Genomic DNA, 20564 nt, shown 5'->3' with positions numbered 1-20564 from the left:
CTAATTATAATATAATGTCCATGATTTAATTTCATTCAGTGATCATGTCTCCTCGATGGTCCATTATAAGTTAGGCATCCCATTCTTTTTATGAAAGGTTATTATCATCATCATATCACATTACATATGATCACATGATTGGTCGTGTAGTGTGGGGAGACATCTTATATTATACACCAATATGCCTAATTAATTAATTTTAACTTTTTTCCTATATATAAGACTTGCTTTGGCTCAAGTTATAATACATTCTCTAAGTGATATATAATTACTCTTTTCAGACTCTTTCTCTCTTCTCATGGCGTCTGTTCAATATGGTTTGGATCAAGGCATGGAGACTTTCAACGATGAGCTTATGATCATGTCGTTCTTAGAAGAAGAATCGCCAGCTGAAAATCATATCAGCGTTACCGAAGAGGAAGAAGAGAAACTAAACCGTGTGATTAGATCGTTAGAAGTGGAGATCAACATGAGTTCTCCGACCATAGAATCTCAAAAAACGGATCTGCAAGAGATCACAAAACCCGGTCTCGAAGATGATTTTGGGTGGCTTAACGACTTTGATATTGGCCTGGTTTCGTCGGAAAATGATGATGAGATGATGAAATGGTGTACGGAACTTTCGTACATGGATGGTGTGGATAGTAGTGTTCTTGAGATTGAAGGTAGTGATTATTATTCTCATATTAACTACGGACTTACATTTGAGGAACCAAGTCTTTCTCTGTGGCAAGAGAATAATAATGATGTAGTTATGTATTGATTGGTTTCATGAAGTCCTAATTTAAGAAAAGCTGTTTCAATATCAGTTGATTATATAAAAAATGTAATGATTACTTGAGAAGACTAATTAACAAAACTAGCATATGTATCAACCGAGTTGGATATAAATATATAATTCGGTCACACGAATTTTCATGATTTAACGAATAGTCGTTGACGTTAACAAGATATACATACTTCTCTACATATTGTGGAATAGTATTACATAAAAGCCCTTGGAATATGATTGAGGAACAACATCAACATGAACTTAGCATTTTCCACTAAGAATAAATTTACTGGACTTCATAAATAACCCTACATATATATAGATGCGTATTCGCATAATCAACTTTCATTTTTTTCCAATATATTCGCATAATTAACTTTATTTGTCCACAAACGATCCGTGTAATACAAAGCCATATTCTAGATTGGGATTTACCATAATCTCCAACAGTCTCCGTTGAAGTCTATTAATGTTTCCACAAATCATTTTTGCTTTAGACATAAAAATTTAATGGTTCTGGTTTGTTTTACGGTTCTGAATTTTGAACTGTTATTACCTGGTAACTGATAATTAGTACCTGGTGGTTTGACATAATTTATCTCACCTTTAATGGATTAACTTGTATCCCAAGGCTAACTCAGTTGTATCTACTATTGTAATTGGTTACCTCTCATTTATATATATTTTTAACAGCAATGAAAATGGGTTGGAAGAAAATACAGTATGATCTAAGAAGAGAGGCAATGTTACTGTGATATTAAATTTAACAAAGCATCAAATTATCAGATGACATGACATACAGTTCAGAAATTAAGAAACGTAAAATATGGCCTGCTTACTTGGTATAACTTTGCTTTCAAACTGCATGTATGACATAAAGCCAATGGGCCAATGGGTCATGGGCTTTAGATAAGCCATTCTACAAATTTTAGCGAATAGGCTTTAACAGTCTCTTCAAAATATTAGGCCCAATCATCACACAAACGAGCTAGACTTTTTGGGTAAAAAACTACCGCTCATTGTTTCTTAACATTGTTTCTTAGTATAAAAATAATAATAAAAAAATCTAAAAACTCAAAATTTTGTCCCACCAATAATATTGCTCTTACACTCTAGAGAGAAGGACTATACACCTCGCTAAATTATGTTTCAAAAAAAAAAAAAAAAAAAAAATACACCTCGCTAATGCAAATAGTACCAAACAAAAAGAACTAACTACATCTCTAATCCGAAATCTTGTTGTTTCTCTAAAATACATTCGTACCCAGTCAATAAAATAGAAAGTTTTGTTTTGTATCTTTCTGTTAATTTGTTTTACTTAGTTCAAACAATTCGGTTTGATTTGATCACCAAGTTATATTGTGAGTGATCTTTTGGTATATTCTTAGTGACTAAGAAATAGATACAAATGCACATCAACTCCGGAAGTATATGCTTTTACATTCCAATTTATTTTTATATTATAAGATTTGGCTGCTTTACAGTCAATCAACTTTTAATATGTTTTTCTTTCTTCTTTTTCCATGCACGTTGGTATTATGGTGTAAACTATTCCAGTGATACCCCATTGTTAGTTTCTTTAGCAAGGATTTAGTATAAAACAATTTTTGTTTTGAAGAAAACTACATACACCGAATCTCTGTCTCTGCATATCCTACTACCTTTCACTTTAACCCTTTCTTTAATTTGTTTCTTTTTGGAGAAAAAAAGCTTACTTAAGTTAATTAAAAAGTCATTTCCACTTTAATCTTTATGATATCTAAGACCAATTATGCAAGCTAATTCACACTTCTACTCTAATATAAATCTCATATTTTCTTGTACATGATAATAATCTCATTGATTTAATCCCCAACATGTAGTAACCAATCTCTGGACATACTTTCTAGAATCATTAATTTTGATTTGTTTGAAAATTCAGGTTACCAAGTGTCCTAATTTCACATATGCATGTTAAAATATACTTGTATATGTGTGTGATTGAGTGATATTAAACTAGAGATAAACAAAGAGTTACTTTTATATATTTATTTTAAAAATATTAGTTCTAGCCTTTGAAACTATATTGTAAAAAAAAAAAATCCTATATTGTTTTGCAATTCATTTTTTTTTAATCACCGTTTTTCCCTCCAAAAAAAAGAACGTCTCTCCAACTAATAAAGAAAAGCAAAAAGAAATCGCACCATCATCATATCATCATATCACCTCTCTCCCCAAAAAATAAAAATCATCCCTTTTTCAAAAATCTCCGCCATGGAAACTCACCTCGCTAAGCAATTAACCGCTTTATATAAACAAACCCCATCACTCTCCACTCATCTCCCCCCCTCCTCCTCCCGAATGCTTCCCTCCAAAACCCTTAGTCGCAGAATCAGCTTCCGTCTGGTTCCGATTACTCCCACACTATGTCTCACGAAATCGTCCCCGTGGACCCCATCGACATCCCGAGCACTAGCTACTCACGTCCGGCTCAGGGCCGAGAAGATTCGCCGGAACGAGAACACCAGTACACGAGATCCCTCACTTTCCGGGAACACGTGTCGGAGCCCTTCGACAGCGAGAGGCTTCCGGCGACGTTAGCCTCAGAGATTCAGAGGTTTCTTCGTATTGCTAACTTGGTTGAGTCTGAAGAACCTCGCATCGCTTACCTTTGTGAGTTCCCATCTCTCTCTATACAAACGCTCTGCAGTCTAAAAATCGAAACTTTTCATGAATACAAACGCTCTGCAGTCTAAAAATCAAAACTTTCCATGAATACAAACGCTCTGCAGTCTAAAAACTGAAACTTTTCATGAATACAAAACGCTCTGCAGTCTAAAAATCGAAACTTTGCATGAATACAAACGCTCTGCAGTCTAAAAATTGAAACTTTGCATGAGTACAAAACGGTCTGCAGTCTAAAAATTGAAACTTTGCATGAATACAAACGCTCTGCAGTCTAAAAATCGAAACTTTTTTATGAATACAAACGCTCTGCAGTCAAAAACTGAAACTTTTCATGAATACAAAACGGTCTGCAGTCTAAAAATTGAATCTTTTTATGAATACAAAACGTTATGCAGTCCAAAAATCGAAACTTTTTATGAATACAAAACGGTCTGCAGTCTAAAAATTGAAACTTTTCCATGAATACAAACGCTCTGCAGTCTAAAAATTGAAACTTTTGATTCTTAGGCCGTTTCCATGCGTTTGAGATAGCTCACCACATGGACAGAAACTCAACGGGAAGAGGTGTGCGGCAGTTCAAGACTTCTCTTCTCCAAAGGCTTGAACAGGCAAAGTCTTAAAGCTTCTTGTGTTAAGATGTGACGGTTCGGGTTATTTTAGTCTTGACTTGTTTTGGTTTTATTATAGGATGAAGAGTTTACCGTGATAAGAAGAAAGGAGAAGAGTGATGTTCGAGAACTCAAGCGTGTTTACCATGCTTACAAAGAGTATATTATCAAACATGGTGCTACATTCAATTTGGATCATAGGTAATTATTCAGCTTCTCACTAACTATACTTGTAGTTCAGTTTAAGCTAGTCAACTCAACACTAATCTTATTTTGATGTTGAAATAGTCAGAGAGAGAAGTTGGTTAACGCACGGAGAATTGCTTCTGTTTTGTATGAAGTCCTTAAGACTGTCACAAGTGGCGCTGGCCCTCAGGTTCTGCCCTCATTCTTTCAGATTCTCTCCACTTGAATCTGTTTTGTGTATCTAACCTTTGAGATTGTGATTTCTGATATATAGGCCATTGCGGATAGAGAAAGCATTCGTGCAAAATCTGAATTCTATGTGCCGTATAACATTCTTCCTCTTGACAGAGGAGGGGTACACCAAGCAATTATGCATCTGCCTGAGGTATACTAAACATACATAAGGCCTCATGTGTAGAACGAGTTATTATGTACTAGTATGAATTGGTTATGTCATAGTAAAATGTTATTTTCTGTTTCAAAACTACAGATTAAAGCTGCTGTTGCGATTGTACGTAACACACGTGGGTTGCCTCCTCCAGAAGACTTTCAGAGACACCAGCCTTTTGTGGATTTGTTTGAATTCCTGCAGTACGCATTTGGTTTTCAGGTACTTATTAGGAACTTTCAATTAGTATTTAATCAGACATGGTAACCAAAATTTCGGTTTTATCTTCTTCCTAGAGTGGTAATGTAGCCAATCAAAGAGAACATATGATCCTACTACTCAGCAACACCATTATACGGCAACCTCAGAAACAGTCTTCACAACCAAAGGTGTTGTTATTATTCCCCCTCTTTATTCCTCCATCTTTTAAATTGGAAATAATCTTAATTCCTGTGATCAGTCTGGTGATGAAGCAGTAGATGCATTGATGAAGAAATTTTTCAAGAACTACACAAGCTGGTGTAAGTTTCTTGGGAGAAAAAATAACATCAGGTATTCTATTGACATCTTGTGTCGTCTCATCTCTTTGGGCGGTGTTTATGTCTAACTGTATGGCCTCACAATCTACCTGCAGGTTGCCCTGTGTGAAAAAGGAAGCCCTACAATATAAAACACTGTACATAGGACTCTACCTTCTCATATGGGGAGAAGCTTCGAATTTGAGGTTCATGCCAGAGTGCCTGTGTTATATATTCCATCAAGTATGATGAAAAGACTTCTGTTTATATGCTTTTTATTACGTCTTCTTCAAAAGTTTATCAGTCAATCTGATCATTATCTGCAACATGGATGTTGATGTTAATCCAGATGGCATATGAATTACATGGAGTTTTAGCTGGTGACGTTAGTATGATAACCGGGGAGAAGGTCGTTCCAGCATATCGTGGAGTGTCTCACGAAACTTTTCTTGAGAAAGTAGTTACTCCAATATACAAAGTTATCGAAAAGGTGATCTTTCTATTTGATGGAGTGCTTGGCTCAACTTAAAAATGAGTATTCAATTGTAAAGTTTATGGATTTATGCTTGCAGGAAGCTGAGAAGAACAAGAATGGAACTGCTGATCATTCTATGTGGAGAAACTACGATGATCTCAACGAGTTTTTCTGGTCAGAACATTCACTATCTTATGACTCTTAGCCTGGAGCATCACTAATCATACTTGTTACATCTTCCACAGGTCTATTGAATGCTTCGAATTAGGCTGGCCAATGCGTTCAGAACATGACTTTTTCTGTGTAGAACCGTTAGATACCAGTAAACCAAGGAGATGGAGAGAAAAGCTTAGGTTTCGCAGGCAGACGAAGAAAACAGATGAAGAAATGGAGGATGACGAAGAACTTGGGGTACATATCCTTGTAACTTATGGAGACATCTCTTCCCCTGATTATACATTTGCATATACACACACACTAAGTAATCTAAAAGGATAATGAAACATTGTGTCATAGCAGTATGGTGTTGCTAGCTTATTGAAGAGACTACAGAGCTTATTATCGCTTAAAATCTAAGTAAGCACATTATTAACTGCTTCCGGAGTCCAAATTCAGAAAAATAATCTTAGGTTGTCGCTAGGAATAACGTTTTGGGGTTCAGCAAACTGCATTGCTTCTAGAATCATAATACAAAACTTCTCTTGTGACATATGATGTTCTTGTTACTGCAGCCTATCACTGAGGAACAAATTAAACCAACACAAAGATGGCTGGGGAAGACAAATTTTGTAGAGATTCGTTCCTTCTGGCAGATATTCAGGAGCTTTGACAGAATGTGGAGTTTCTTTGTTTTGTCTCTGCAGGTTACTCTTCTTCTGCTCTTATCTTTCAGATTATATTCAAGTATATACATTTACTGATTATGAAAATTCTTACTTCCCTTTCAGGCATTAATCATTATGGCTTGTCACGATGTGGGATCTCCACTCCAAATCTTCAACGCCAACATATTTGAAGATGTCATGAGCATTTTCATCACTTCTGCTTTTCTAAAGCTTATAAAAGGTTATTTAGAGAAATTTTCTTAATGTATAAAATAAGACATACAGTACTTACTGCTGACACTTGAGGGTATTAATTGCAGGTATTCTTGACATAATCTTCAAGTGGAAAACCAGAACCACAATGCCAATCAATGAAAAAAAGAAACAGATGGCGAGGTTGGGTTTGGCTGCGATGTGGACAGTTATTCTACCAGTTCTGTATTCTCACTCAAGAAGGAAGTACATTTGCTATTTCACAAGTTACAAAACTCGGCTTGGTGAGTGGTGTTTTTCTCCGTATATGGTGGCGGTCACTATATACCTTACCGGAAGTGCGGTTGAGTTGGTCTTGTTTTTCGTCCCTGCCATCAGCAAATACATTGAGACCTCGAATCATCGCGTTTTCAAAACTTTGTATTGGTGGGGACAGGTACTTCTATCTCAGAAACTATAGTTTTGTATAAACTCACTTTAAAAGGTATCATCCGATTACTTTATAAAGTGCTAACTTATTTCCTGCAGCCTAGGTTATTCATTGGGCGAGGAGTGCAAGAAACTCAGATATCACAATTCAAGTATGTCGTCCACAGTGTTACTACTTCTGTTAATCATATCTTTTCTAGTTTTCAGTGATTTTGATTTTTTTTCTTCCTTTTCAGGTACACTTTCTTTTGGATTCTGGTTCTCCTGACCAAGTTTGCTTTCAGCTATGCATTTGAGGTAGCTGAAACTGATGCCTTTTCCAAATAGACCTCCCTATTAACTGCTGTTGTATGCATTTCAAACAGTATCTTACATTCGTTATGATTTGAAAATGCAGATAAAGCCTTTAATAGAACCTACACGGCTGATTATGAAAGTTGGCGTGCGGAACTATGAATGGCATGAAATTTTTCCAGAAGGTTTATTCTGATACCTTTAACTTCTTTTCTTTTATTTTAAAGTATGTATTGTGGAGCACTAAAGAAACTTTTGTGTTCTCCTCTGATAGTGAAGAGTAATGCTGCTGCAATTGTTGCAGTATGGGCGCCAATCATGGTGGTGAGTTTCTAGCTCCATGCATCTACTAGAGATTGAGTGTTTATGACAAACTGTCGCGTTACTTGTATTCTGAAACAAATGTCGAACTTTCAGGTCTATTTCATGGATACACAAATATGGTACTCAGTTTTCTGTACTATCTTTGGTGGACTGTATGGAGTTCTGCACCACCTTGGTGAGGTAAGCACACATGGGTTTGATGCGACTATTGTCATTTTGTGTTGTTCCTGGCCAGGTGTTGCTGTTTCCAGGCTAATATGTTCCATTGTTTCTATTTAGATTCGAACTTTAGGCATGTTGAGAGGCCGGTTTCATACTTTACCATCAGCTTTCAATGCATCCCTTATTCCACACTCAATGAAAGATGAGAGAAAGAGAAAAGAAAGAGGCTTTTTCCCCTTCAATTTTTGCAGGGTAAGAGATCGATCACATGTATATGCCGAGGGACTAAATTGTATATTTGAGTTCCGTATTAAGAAGTACCTTTTTTCCTTTCCAGGGATCTGATGGCCAGAAAAATAGTATGGCCAAGTTTGTGTTGGTATGGAACCAAGTCATTAACAGTTTCAGAATAGAAGATCTGATAAGTAACAAGTAAATTTCCCTCCATTGTCTTGTTTGTATGTACACTTCTGTCATAAATAAATAGATATTGTGAAGATCAATCTCTCTTCTTCAAGATCGTTATCACGCAAACTCGGGAGCACACACACGAGTGTTCACCCGGTGTTCACCGCACCACTCCGTTAACGAGGAATGGCCGCTATACTTCACCGGGGCCGGGACTGAACCGGCAATCTACTATGCCTTCAACGGATGAGCTCACAAGCCGAGCCACCGTCTTTACAAAGCGTTCTCCTAGCTCTCTCTCACTAGATGATTCTTGATCACTGATCTAACAACCTAATCAGCTCAAGTCAACGATCTTATCCTCTGCTAACTAACTCTTATATGTTGAGCTAGCTAACCTTTACACACGCGCACAAGCCACACGTGTGAGTACTATCTAAGGAGAGAGAACTCGGTCCAATACAATTACAAGCTTAACCGTTCTAAACCGAAACGAATCTAAGCCTAATCTATTGAATCCTAAACCGAACGTAAGACTTGAATAATACTCAACAAATCTCCTCCTTAGGCAAGTCTTCACTCATCACAAGCTTAGATGACAACTTCATTCTCAAATCCAGAATAAAAACCTCTTTTCTCATATCACATACCTGATACTTACCGAAACACTAACTTGAAGCTCTTCACCGAACTCCTCCTTGAGTCCTTGACCGGACTTCAAGACTTCTCCTCAGACTTCAGTCTTCAGTAACCCGAAGCACCTTCAATGCTTCTCTCATCTTGAATACTGGCAAGACCTTAGTAAAAATATCCGCCGGATTGTTAGCAGTAGCAATCTTCAAGACTTGTACCTCTCCTACTTTAATCAAGTCTCTGATAAAATGATACTTAGTAGCCATGTGTTTGGTTCGCTCATGGAACACCGCATTCTTCGATAATGCTATAGCACTTTGACTGTCACAGAATATTTCAACTGTATCTTGCGGGAAACCCAACTCCTCTGCAAATCTCTTCAACCAGACTCCTTCTTTTACTGCCTCAGATAATGCAATATACTCTGCCTCAGTTGTGGATAGAGCCACTACTTTCTGTAGAGAAGACCTCCAGCTAACAGGGTTTCCTCCTGCTGTAAAAATCATTCCAGTTGTTGACTTGGCATGATCTAAATCTCCTCCTGATCCTGAAACTCCTTATCTGTTGCAGTCTTGAGTGAAAAATGAGCTCCTAATGGAGTAGCCACTGATTTACACTGATCCATCTCGTATTTTCCTAGAACTTTCCACAAGTACTCTTCTTGTGACACAGATAGTTCTCCTTTAACTCGATCCCTTGCTATCTCCATTCCTAAGATTTTCTTGGCATCTCCCAAGTCCTTCATATCAAACTCCTTTCCCAATACAGATTTGAGCTTCTGAACTTCAGCTTTGTCTGTAGACGCGATAAGAATGTCATCTACATATAGTAGCATGTAGACATATACTTCTTTATCATTCTTCTTGAAGTAAACACAAGGATCATACTCACTCCTGATATATCCTTTCGATCTCACAAAATCATCAAACCGCTTATTCCATTGTCTCGGACTCTGCTTTAACCCATACAACGACCTGTTGAGTTTACAAACTCTGTTTGGATATCTCTTATCTACAAACCCCTCAGGCTGCTCCATCACAATGAATTCATCAAGATTTCCATGCAAAAATGCAGTCTTCACGTCCATCTGCTGTAACTCCATGTCAAAATGCGTGACTGCTGACAACATGAATCTTATAGAAACATGTTTTACTACAGGAGCGAAGATCTCTTGATAATCTATCCCTTCAGTCTGAGAGTACCCCTTAGCCACCAACCTAGCCTTATATCTCGGTGGTTCTACTCCAGCAATGCCAGCCTTTCTCTTGAATATCCATCTGCACCCTATAGCCTTCTGACCCTTTGGTCTCTCAATGAGTTCCCATGTCTCATTTACTTCCAGAGAAGTCATTTCGTCTTGAGCTGCTTCTGCCCACTTGTCACTATCAGGATCAGTCATCGCCTCTTGATAAGAATCCGGTTCTGTTATGGTGTCTTCAGACATAAGACAAACAAGACCCGCAAACTGATCCTCTCCTTCACCACTGTCACACTCATAATCTGTAAGTCTTGGAGGTGGCCTAGTTGTTCTTCTAACCCTGTCTCGGGCCAACTGATACTCCTCCAAATCTTGCTTCTCCTCCTCTATTGGTTCTGTAGTTGACGAAGCTTCTTCCCCTGTAGATGTCACTCTTATTGATTCTTGACCTTTGCTTTCAGAATCTAGCAACTTTAAGTCAATGATGACAGACTCAGTACTCAGCTCCGTTTTACTATCTTCTTCATTCTTAAAGTCTTTATAGACTCTCTCTTCCCTAAAGACCACATTCCTACTTATTACAACCTTCTTTTCTTCCAGAAGCCACACTTTATAACCCTTCACTCCTTCTGGATAACCTGTGAACACACCTTTCTTGGCTCGAGGAAGAAGTTTCCCTTCTGAAGAATGTACATACGCCAAACATCCAAATCTTCTAAGGTTACTCAAATCAACTTCATGTGACGTCCACATCTCTTCAGGTACTTTAAATTCCAATGCTGAGGACGGTGACTTGTTGATTAAGTATACTGCTACTGCTGCTGCCTCAGCCCAAAACTTCAGCTCCAGTCCACTCTCACTTAGCATACTACGAACTTTGTTCATGATAGTCCTGTTTAACCTTTCAGCTATACCGTTTTGCTGAGGAGTGTATGTGCATGTCCTGTGTCTGACAATTCCTTGTTCCTTGCAGAACCCATCAAACTGTCTGTTGCAGAACTCCAACCCATTATCTGTCCTCAACCTTTTAACCTTCCTCTCGCTTTGTGTCTCAACCATGGCCTTCCATGTAACAAAACTTTGAAATGCCTCATCCTTGAACTTCAAGAAATATAACCACACCTTTCTCGTGTAATCATCTGTGAATGATATGAAATACTGATTTCTACTGAGACTGTGCGGTACATTTGGAGATCCCCAAAGATCTGAATGAATGTAGTCAAGCTTGTCCTTAGAAACATGTTTCGCTTGACTAAAACTCACTCTATGTGTTTTGCCTATAACACACGCTTCACAGAACTTCAACTCTTCAATCTTACTGTTCCCAAAAGCTCCCTTCTTGTGTAAGACCTCCATCCCTTTACGACCTAGATGACCAAGTCTGCTATGCCACAGATGCGTGACATCACTCGCATTCTCTGTTGTTGTAGCAGAACTGGTTTCTCCCGTGTGTGAAGTTTGCAACTGAGACTTGGCTTGCAAAATGTATAGAGATTGTCTCCTAACCCCCTTCATCACCACTGTACATCCCTTTATGACTTTGAGAACACCATTTGCCGCTTTGAACTCGCAACCCTTCTCTTCAAGTGTTCCCATAGAGATTAAGTTTCTAGCAATGTCTGGCATGAACCTGACCTCAGACAAGAGAAACGTAGTCCCATCATTATTCTGAAACCTGACTGATCCTACACCTTTCACATGAGACACTGAGTTGTTTGCCATCCTGACTCTTCCTTGTGAAGTCTCTTGAAAATCCACAAAGACATCTCTTCTTGGAGTCATATGAAAAGAACACCCTGTGTCTAGTACCCACTCTTCATGGTCTGCTTCCGCTGCATTTGCTTCAGCTACCAAAAGACCAACAAAATCTTTTGCATCATCTCTGGCTAATGACGCTTCACCTTTGTCTTGGCCATACTTCTGTTCTTTGTTTCTTTCTAACCACTTGTGACACTGCTTCTTAAAGTGACCCTCTTTACCGCAGATCCAACACAATCTTTTGCCTTCCTTGCTCTTTGAACGAGCCCTGAACTTGTTCTTGCTTCCAAAGTTGCTTCTGTTCCTGCTCTCTGATCTGCCTCTGACAAAGTTTCCTTCTCCGTTTGACTTGGTGGATGGTGAGTCTTTATACTCCATCTCTTTAGACCTTGCTGCGCTGGCAATCTCATCCACCCTGATTGCTTCTCTGCTATACTTCAGAGTCTCCTTCAATGAATCATATCTGCTAGGTAGAGCGTTGAGCAGAAGTATAGCTTGAACCTCCTCGGGAATCTCTATGTTGAGATTGTTCAGATCCGTTATCAGCTTGAGGAAGTCATCAACATTCTGATCAATAGTTCTTGCATCTTGCATACGAAAGGAATAGACCTTAAGCTGGGCATGAACACGATTAGGCAAAGTCTTCGCCATGTATAGCTTGTCAAGTAACTCCCAGGCTTCTGATGCTGAATTGCATTTGTCTAGCTTCCTCAATACATGATCTCCTACGCTCATGAAGATTATGTTCATCGCCTTCTCATCTCTTTCGGATCTTGAAACTTCTTCAAGATCTTTCTTCTTCTTGGAGTCTTCATCTTCATCGTCTGTCTTCGTCGTCACTAAAGCTTGTGATTGAGGTGACAGAACGTCTTTCAAACCTTGGACGCTTAGATTCGCAAGCATTCGCTTCTTCCAGATTCCGAAGTCGCCGGTGCCATCGAACATCGTCACTCTCAACTCCATCTTGTGCGTCGTCATCGTACTCTCCATCTCGTCGTAGATTCTTGAGATGTGAAACCTGGCTCTGATACCAATTTGTGAAGATCAATCTCTCTTCTTCAAGATCGTTATCACGCAAACTCGGGAGCACACACACGAGTGTTCACCCGGTGTTCACCGCACCACTCCGTTAACGAGGAATGGCCGCTATACTTCACCGGGGCCGGGATTGAACCGGCAATCTACTATGCCTTCAACGGATGAGCTCACAAGCCGAGCCACCGTCTTTACAAAGCGTTCTCCTAGCTCTCTCTCACTAGATGATTCTTGATCACTGATCTAACAACCTAATCAGCTCAAGTCAACGATCTTATTCTCTGCTAACTAACTCTTATATGTTGAGCTAGCTAACCTTTACACACGCGCACAAGCCACACGTGTGAGTACTATCTAAGGAGAGAGAACTCGGTCCAATACAATTACAAGCTTAACCGTTCTAAACCAAAACGAATCTAAGCCTAATCTATTGAATCCTAAACCGAACGTAAGACTTGAATAATACTCAACAGATATTATATAGTCTAATATTATATCATCAGGGAACTAGATTTGATGACGATGCCAATGTCATCGGAGGTATTATCAGGGATCATCCGTTGGCCCATTTTCCTCCTTGCAAATAAGGTACATTGCTTAAAAAGTTTCTACACAATTTGTTTTTGGTTGGAATTTTGGGTTTGTTGGTAAATATAGCAACCCCATCTTTAGTAGTTTTCAACAGCTCTGAGCATTGCAAAAGATTTTAAGGAGAAGGATGAGGCTCTTTATCGAAGGATTCGGAGAGACGAGTACATGTACTACGCAGTAAAAGAATGTTATGAGTCATTGAAGTACATCCTTCAGATTCTTGTTGTTGGTGATCTCGAGAAAAAGTAAGGCCTTATACCTCCTCTAGTTTCAAGTTTTATTTCATTTTCTCATGCCTTTGGCATTGGCTCAGGATCATATCTGGCATAATAAACGAGATAGAGGAAAGCATCAGACAGTCAAGTTTGCTTGAAGAATTTAAGTTGAAAGAGCTTCCAACGTTGCATAAAAAATGTATTGAGTTGGTTCAACTTCTGGTAATTGATCTTGTGGTGTGGCGAAGATTTTATATTTGTTTCGTTTATAGTTAGTACCAATGGTTCTTCTGTACATTTCCAGGTTGAGGGGAGTGAAGATAAACTCCCTGTTGAGAAAATTGAAGAGCAGCATAGTAAACTTGTAAAGGCTCTTCAAGATATCTTTGAGCTTGTAACAAATGATATGATGGTACATGGTGACAGGTTAGTGAATTTCAAAGCTGTTGTAACCTTTATCTGTGAAGTTTTAAAGGTGAACTTGCTTAATAATTCTTTAAATGTTTAGAATTCTGGATTTGCTTGAACCTCTGGAGGATTCAGAAGAGGACACAGGAATTTTTATGAGGGTTATAGAACCACAGTTGTTTGAATCCTATGGAGAAAGGAGATGCATTCATTTTCCTCTGCCAGATAGTACTTCGTTGAGTGAACAGGTACGTACACTGTGATCGTCTTCATTCAAATGTTCCATTCCTGTGAAAAAAAATGCTGATCTTTCTAATTTGTTCTTGGCAGATCCAGCGGTTCCTGTTGTTGTTAACCGTCAAAGATAGTGCAATGGACATACCAGAGAACTTAGACGCTCGACGACGCATATCTTTCTTTGCTACTTCGCTTTTCATGGATATGCCAGACGCTCCTAAAGTACGCAATATGATGTCCTTCAGGTCTGCATTCACAACTTTCTCTCAGAAAAAAGTATACAGATTCTTAGATCATCAACTGATGACTAAAACTTTGGTTGCAGTGTCTTGACACCGCATTATCAGGAGGATATTAACTTTTCAACTAAGGAACTACACTCCGCAAAGTCCAGCGTGTCAATCATCTTTTATATGCAGAAGATTTTTCCAGGTAAAATCAATGTTTATTCTGATTGATGAATGTTTTCTCTGGTCATGTTACAAAATTTTCTAAATCTTTGGTTTGTTAGATGAGTGGAAAAACTTTCTGGAGAGAATGGGATGTGAGAATCTGGAGGCATTAAAGAGAGAGGGTAAAGAAGAAGAGCTTCGAAAGTGGGCATCGTTTCGTGGACAAACATTGAGTAGAACAGGTGAGAAACTATAACAGTATCTGCAAATTGCCTTATACAGGGAACTAACAAACTTTATGGTGTATTCATGCATGAACACAGTTCGTGGAATGATGTATTGCCGAGAAGCTCTGAAATTGCAGGCCTTCCTTGACATGGCAGATGATGAGGGTTTGTCATCTTGACTCTCCTCTCTGATCTTTGTAAATTTCTGTTTGTAAAACTGATCACCTGTTGTGTTCCTATAGATATTCTTGAAGGATATGATGACGTGGAGCGAAGTAACCGACCTTTAGCCGCGCAACTTGATGCCTTAGCAGATATGAAATTCACATATGTTGTCTCTTGCCAAATGTTTGGAGCTCAAAAATCAGCCGGGGATCCTCACGCACAAGACATACTCGACCTGATGATAAAGTAAGCTGTCATTCATATGATGTCAGATAGATTCAGAACACAAAGGTAGTACATAATTTCCTAAAGCCATGTTACATGACTTGCGCGTTCAGGTACCCATCTCTCCGTGTTGCATACGTTGAGGAGAGGGAAGAAATTGTGTCGGATAACCCTGAGAAGGTTTACTACTCTATATTGGTGAAAGCTGTCAACGGTTTCGATCAGGTATCAAACGCTCTATTCAACCATTCTTGGTAATTTGATGTGCACGTTGGTAACTTGGTCGTGGTAACTTAGGAAATATACCGGGTCAAGCTTCCTGGACCACCTAACATCGGAGAGGGGAAGCCTGAGAATCAAAACCACGCCATAATTTTCACTCGAGGTGAAGCACTTCAGACGATTGACATGAACCAAGTAAGTTTTCTTCATCTTGGATGTACATACAATTAGTGAACCAGCTCTTCTTCCTCTAAAGATTTTCACATTAACATTAGGATAACTACCTGGAAGAGGCTTTTAAAATGAGAAACCTCCTTCAAGAGTTTCTTCGGAACCGTGGAAGAAGACCTCCAACAATACTTGGGTTAAGAGAACACATCTTCACTGGAAGGTTTGTAACCACAGTTACATACATGCATATAAATATCTTCCACAGTCATAAGAAGGGAGTTTACTGAGTTTTATGACACTGCAGTGTTTCTTCTCTAGCATGGTTCATGTCATATCAAGAAACCAGTTTTGTCACAATCGGTCAAAGGCTTCTTGCTAATCCTCTCAGGTAATAATAATCTCTAAGTTCTTCAAAATAACATTGTCCATTTGCTGAGACCACAGAAACTGAACTTTCTTTTTCATTGATTTACAGAGTCCGGTTTCATTATGGGCATCCTGATGTCTTTGATAGAATATTTCACATAACAAGGGGTGGTATCAGTAAAGCATCAAGAACTATTAACTTAAGTGAGGACGTTTTCGCCGGTAATGAAAATCTCACATTAAGAAGTTCCTTTCTCAGACATTCGGTAAGGTTTTTATTTGTAATTACATTCTTCCTTGTATTGTGCAGGTTATAATACCACCCTAAGACGTGGATGCATAACCTACAATGAGTACCTCCAAGTCGGAAAAGGCCGTGATGTTGGCCTCAATCAGATCTCAAAGTTTGAGGCCAAGGTGGCTAACGGAAACAGTGAGCAGACTATTAGCCGTGACATATACCGTTTAGGACAACGTTTTGATTTCTTCAGAATGTTGTCTTGTTATTTCACAACCATTGGATTCTACTTCAGTAGCTTGGTAACGTCTATGAAACTTCAGCTGAGTAATAACGCTTCCTTTTTCCTAATTAGGCCTGCGGTTTAGTTTTTCCTTTTTTTTTTGGTTTTTTTCGGTTCGGGTATTTTAGGTTTTGGTTAATTCGGTTCGGTCACAATCCCGCCGAAATGAACCAAAAATAATATCGGTTCGGTTTTTGGTTATTTTTGGTTTAATAATTTTTGAAAATATCTTATTTTGGAGACTTCAGTTAGATTTTGGTATAATTATCTTAAGGAAATTCGGTTATTTTTGGTTATTTTTGTTTAGTTTGGTTATTTTTCGGTTAATTCGGTTTAGTAATTTCTTTTATTTTCGGCTTTTATTTATTTTCAGAAAACATAAACCGAACTGAAAACCGAATTATTTTTCAAAATCATATCAAACTAAACCGAACTCAAAACCGAAAATTTCGGTTCGACTGGTCCGGTTCAGACAAAATCCGCAGGCTTAGTCCTACTTGTGAATGTGCTCTAATTTTTTTTGTTGATGTTTGAACAGATCTCCGTGATCGGGATTTACATCTATCTCTATGGTCAACTCTACCTAGTCCTCAGTGGTTTGCAGAAGACACTTATTCTCGAAGCCAAGGTGAAGAACATAAAATCATTAGAAACCGCCCTTGCCTCTCAGTCATTTCTCCAGCTAGGCCTCTTGACCGGTTTACCAATGGTGATGGAGATTGGATTAGAGAAAGGCTTCCTCATAGCCTTCCAAGACTTCATACTCATGCAGCTCCAGCTCGCTGCCTTCTTCTTCACTTTCTCCCTAGGAACCAAAACGCATTACTTCGGCAGAACGATCCTCCACGGCGGCGCCAAGTACAGACCCACTGGACGTAAAGTGGTGGTGTTCCACGCCAACTTCAGCGAGAACTACAGGTTATATTCACGTAGCCACTTCATCAAAGGCTTTGAGCTCATTATCCTCCTGGTGGTCTACGAGCTCTTCAAGCATACATCACAAAGCAACATGGCTTACTCATTCATCACATTCTCAGTATGGTTCATGTCACTCACTTGGCTATGCGCACCGTTTCTCTTCAACCCTTCGGGGTTTACATGGGAGATAATAGTCGGAGACTGGAGAGATTGGAACAGGTGGATCAAGGAGCAAGGCGGGATAGGGATACAGCAAGACAAGAGCTGGCAGTCTTGGTGGAACGATGAGCAGGCTCATCTCCGTGGCTCTGGCGTTGGCGCTCGCTGTTTGGAGATAGTTTTGTCTCTCAGATTCTTTTTGTATCAGTACGGTTTGGTCTATCACCTTGACATCACACAAAGCAGCACTAATATTATAGTCTACGCGCTTTCTTGGGTCGTGATCCTCGCCACGTTCCTCACGGTCAAGGCCGTTGACTTAGGGAGGCAGCTGTTCAGCACGAGGAAGCATCTTGTGTATAGGTTCTTCAAAGTCTTTGTCTTTGTGAGCATACTTACAGTCATTATCACGCTATCAAACATCTGTCACTTGTCTATCAAGGACCTTATAGTGTCTTGTTTAGCTTTCTTGCCTACCGGTTGGGGTCTGATTCTGGTAACCAATCCACTCTTTGTTTTTTTTTTTAAAGCCGACACGTTTAGATTCTTATGGAGTTAATTGTTGGCAGATTGCACAAGCTGTAAGGCCAAAGATAGAAGGGACGAGCTTGTGGGAGTTCACACAGGTTCTAGCTAGAGCTTATGATTACGGAATGGGAGTGGTTCTGTTTGCACCAATGGCTATCTTAGCATGGCTTCCTATCATCTCTGCGTTTCAGACTCGGTTTCTCTTCAACGAAGCTTTTAACAGAAGGCTTCAGATTCAACCTATTCTTGCTGGGAAGAAGAAGAAATAAGAGTAAGACTTCTCTTGCTTTCTTCCACGCCTTTGCTTTGTACATGTTTGTAACTATTTCACTTGTTAATTGCTCTCTGTACAAAAATTCTATTGAATACAAAATATTTAACCGGTGTTCACGATTTTTTTTAAATCAAGGGTGGTTATTTAAACCGGTTGAAGCTAACCAAAAGTGACTTAGTTGAAGGCTATTCTTCGGTTACAAATTATGAGATCGTGGCTCTCACTCTTTCTCCCTCCTCACGTACTTCTCATGATCCGACAATGCCACATTGAAATCAAATGGCTTTGTTCCTCTCCCTCACCTGTCGTCCATACATTTAACAAAGTACCTAGACGAATCCAAAGACAGCTCGACCGAGTTCTCTCTCCTGACGGGATCCACGAAACAAGCCTCCATAGATCGTCCGAGTTCGAATGTCTCCTCCTCTTATTCTTCTTCCTTGAACAACATCTGAGGAAGAAGTCTGTGTAGCATTTTTACCTTTTTTTCAAATATATATGAAATTAACAACAAATTCCAATATATAACTTTTTTTGTTAATTTACTCAATTGCACAAAAAAAAATGAAGATGGGCATATCAATATTTGTTTTTTATATTTGTATTCAGTAACATAATACATCTTATTATGCCAAAACACCAGCAACAAGATTACCAAAACAAAACAAAAAAACCAGCAACAATTTGTAAAAAATATATTTTTTTTGACAAAAACTTAATATTATTAGATTTTCGATGTAGATGAAAAAAATCAGCGAGGGCATTGATAATGACATATGCATATAACTTTTCCTTTGTTGTTGTCTTCGCCATTTGTGCACATACCTAGCCCTGTTTTATGTCTTTTGGCACATGCGGTTTTACATTGGTTGGCATCACATGTTCCTTTTTTGTTTGTTAATGTTTCATTACATTGGTCGACACCTTTTCCTTTCTGAGCAATTGTCGTTTCTCCTATTATTGTAATAAACATAATCTTAGTTTTTATATTTAAAATAGAAAATAATTTTTTTGTGAAACATATGTTTAGAGAGTTTTCTGCATATTTAAATAAAAGAAAAACTGAAATTTTAAATATCTTCTTGGAAAATCATTAAACTCAATATTATAAAATTAAACATATAATCTATGCAGGTATATAAAATAAACAGCATCAAATAATTTTAGAATGATTATATAATATATTAATAAAGCTGTAAATGTAAATACAAACCAAACAGAAGAATTGTGAGGATAACAAAACTAATAAACCATTGTTTGAAAGCAACTTTCATCTTCGATAATGAAATAATGGTGTTTTAAAAGTTAAAAAGTCAGAAAAGTACATTTATAGATGAATCAAAAATTAAAATATATCTAATTTAAGCTATGTATATTTTCAGATTCCGATATAAAAGGATCTAATTTGACCAAAATCACAATCTCTATTTATTTTTTTTAATAATTTTTAACTCATTTATATTTAAATTTATTTAATTTTTTGTGATATAAATAAACAATCAAATTCGATTAGTCGCAGATTCAAAATTTATATAATATATATTTAGAAAAGAAACATAAAGATAAACGAGAAATGACAATCTCATCTAATAGTGTATTCTTTGCCACTACCATTAAGATTAAGAAGAATATAGATGACAGTGGTGGTCTGTAAGGTACTGAAAGAGTATGAAGGTGCCTCATGCCAGATGATTAGCTTTACCAAACCAATTATTATTTTTGGAAAGGAACGCAAAAGGAAAACCAAAGATATCACAGGAATTGTGAATGAAGGAAGTATTGGGAAGTATCTTGGTTTACCTTAGTGTTTCAGAGGGTCAGAAATTGAAATGCTTCAATATATATAGGAGAAGATGACATCGCGTCAATGGCTGGTATGGGAGTTTTCTGTCGGCAGGAGGGAAAGAAGTTCTTAAATTTGTGGCAATGGTGATGAAGGTATTTGCTATGTCGGTTTTTAAATTACCAAAGAAGACTTGTCAGAATTTCACTAGTGCGATGGAAAATTCTTGTTGAAACGCTCAAAAGGGGAAGAATAAGATGCATTGTGTTT

At 38.2% G+C, this 20564-nt stretch overlaps 2 protein-coding genes and 1 long non-coding RNA gene across 4 annotated transcripts; 2 read left to right on the top strand and 1 right to left on the bottom strand.

Moving 5' to 3' along the window:
- Positions 1 to 228: 228 nt before the first annotated feature.
- LOC103870017 lies at positions 229 to 921 on the top strand. Its single transcript, XM_009148097.3, has one exon. It carries the CDS (start codon positions 299 to 301, stop codon positions 761 to 763), a length of 465 nt encoding a protein of 154 aa, XP_009146345.1. The 5' UTR covers positions 229 to 298; the 3' UTR covers positions 764 to 921.
- A 2020-nt stretch (positions 922 to 2941) lies between these two features.
- Positions 2942 to 19107, top strand: LOC103870013 (putative callose synthase 8). 2 transcript variants are annotated; one of them, XM_018659265.2, is made up of 41 exons: positions 3178 to 3424; positions 3947 to 4047; positions 4127 to 4248; positions 4336 to 4423; positions 4508 to 4618; positions 4724 to 4843; positions 4918 to 5010; positions 5082 to 5173; positions 5256 to 5382; positions 5489 to 5629; positions 5712 to 5788; positions 5860 to 6025; positions 6346 to 6477; positions 6562 to 6679; positions 6759 to 7087; positions 7180 to 7232; positions 7317 to 7377; positions 7478 to 7559; positions 7649 to 7698; positions 7792 to 7878; positions 7978 to 8112; positions 8198 to 8292; positions 13396 to 13480; positions 13568 to 13728; positions 13797 to 13920; positions 14003 to 14124; positions 14207 to 14354; positions 14437 to 14588; positions 14669 to 14775; positions 14855 to 14977; positions 15059 to 15127; positions 15205 to 15373; positions 15466 to 15577; positions 15650 to 15769; positions 15850 to 15965; positions 16050 to 16133; positions 16221 to 16333; positions 16422 to 16651; positions 17171 to 18205; positions 18279 to 18508; positions 18647 to 19107. In XM_018659265.2, exons 1-40 carry the CDS (start codon positions 3178 to 3180, stop codon positions 18504 to 18506), a joined length of 5925 nt encoding a protein of 1974 aa, XP_018514781.1. In that variant the 3' UTR covers positions 18507 to 18508; positions 18647 to 19107. The 2 variants fall into 2 exon arrangements, with proteins under 2 accessions (XP_009146344.1, XP_018514781.1); XM_009148096.3 differs by lacking the exon at positions 18647 to 19107 and having other exon boundaries at positions 2942 to 3424; positions 18279 to 18638.
- LOC103870015 lies at positions 19089 to 20109 on the bottom strand. Its single transcript, XR_004458592.1, has 2 exons — positions 19725 to 20109; positions 19089 to 19465 (listed from the first exon to the last, which is right to left on the bottom strand). It is a non-coding gene; the product is annotated as an uncharacterized LOC103870015 (long non-coding RNA).
- Between the last annotated feature and the right edge of the window lie 455 nt (positions 20110 to 20564).

This window comes from Brassica rapa, chromosome A05 (assembly GCF_000309985.2).
Source record: "Brassica rapa cultivar Chiifu-401-42 chromosome A05, CAAS_Brap_v3.01, whole genome shotgun sequence".
Classification (NCBI taxonomy): domain Eukaryota; kingdom Viridiplantae; phylum Streptophyta; class Magnoliopsida; order Brassicales; family Brassicaceae; genus Brassica; species Brassica rapa.
The sequence above is the reverse complement of the archived record's forward strand: the minus strand, read 5'-3'. Positions and strand labels throughout refer to the sequence as shown.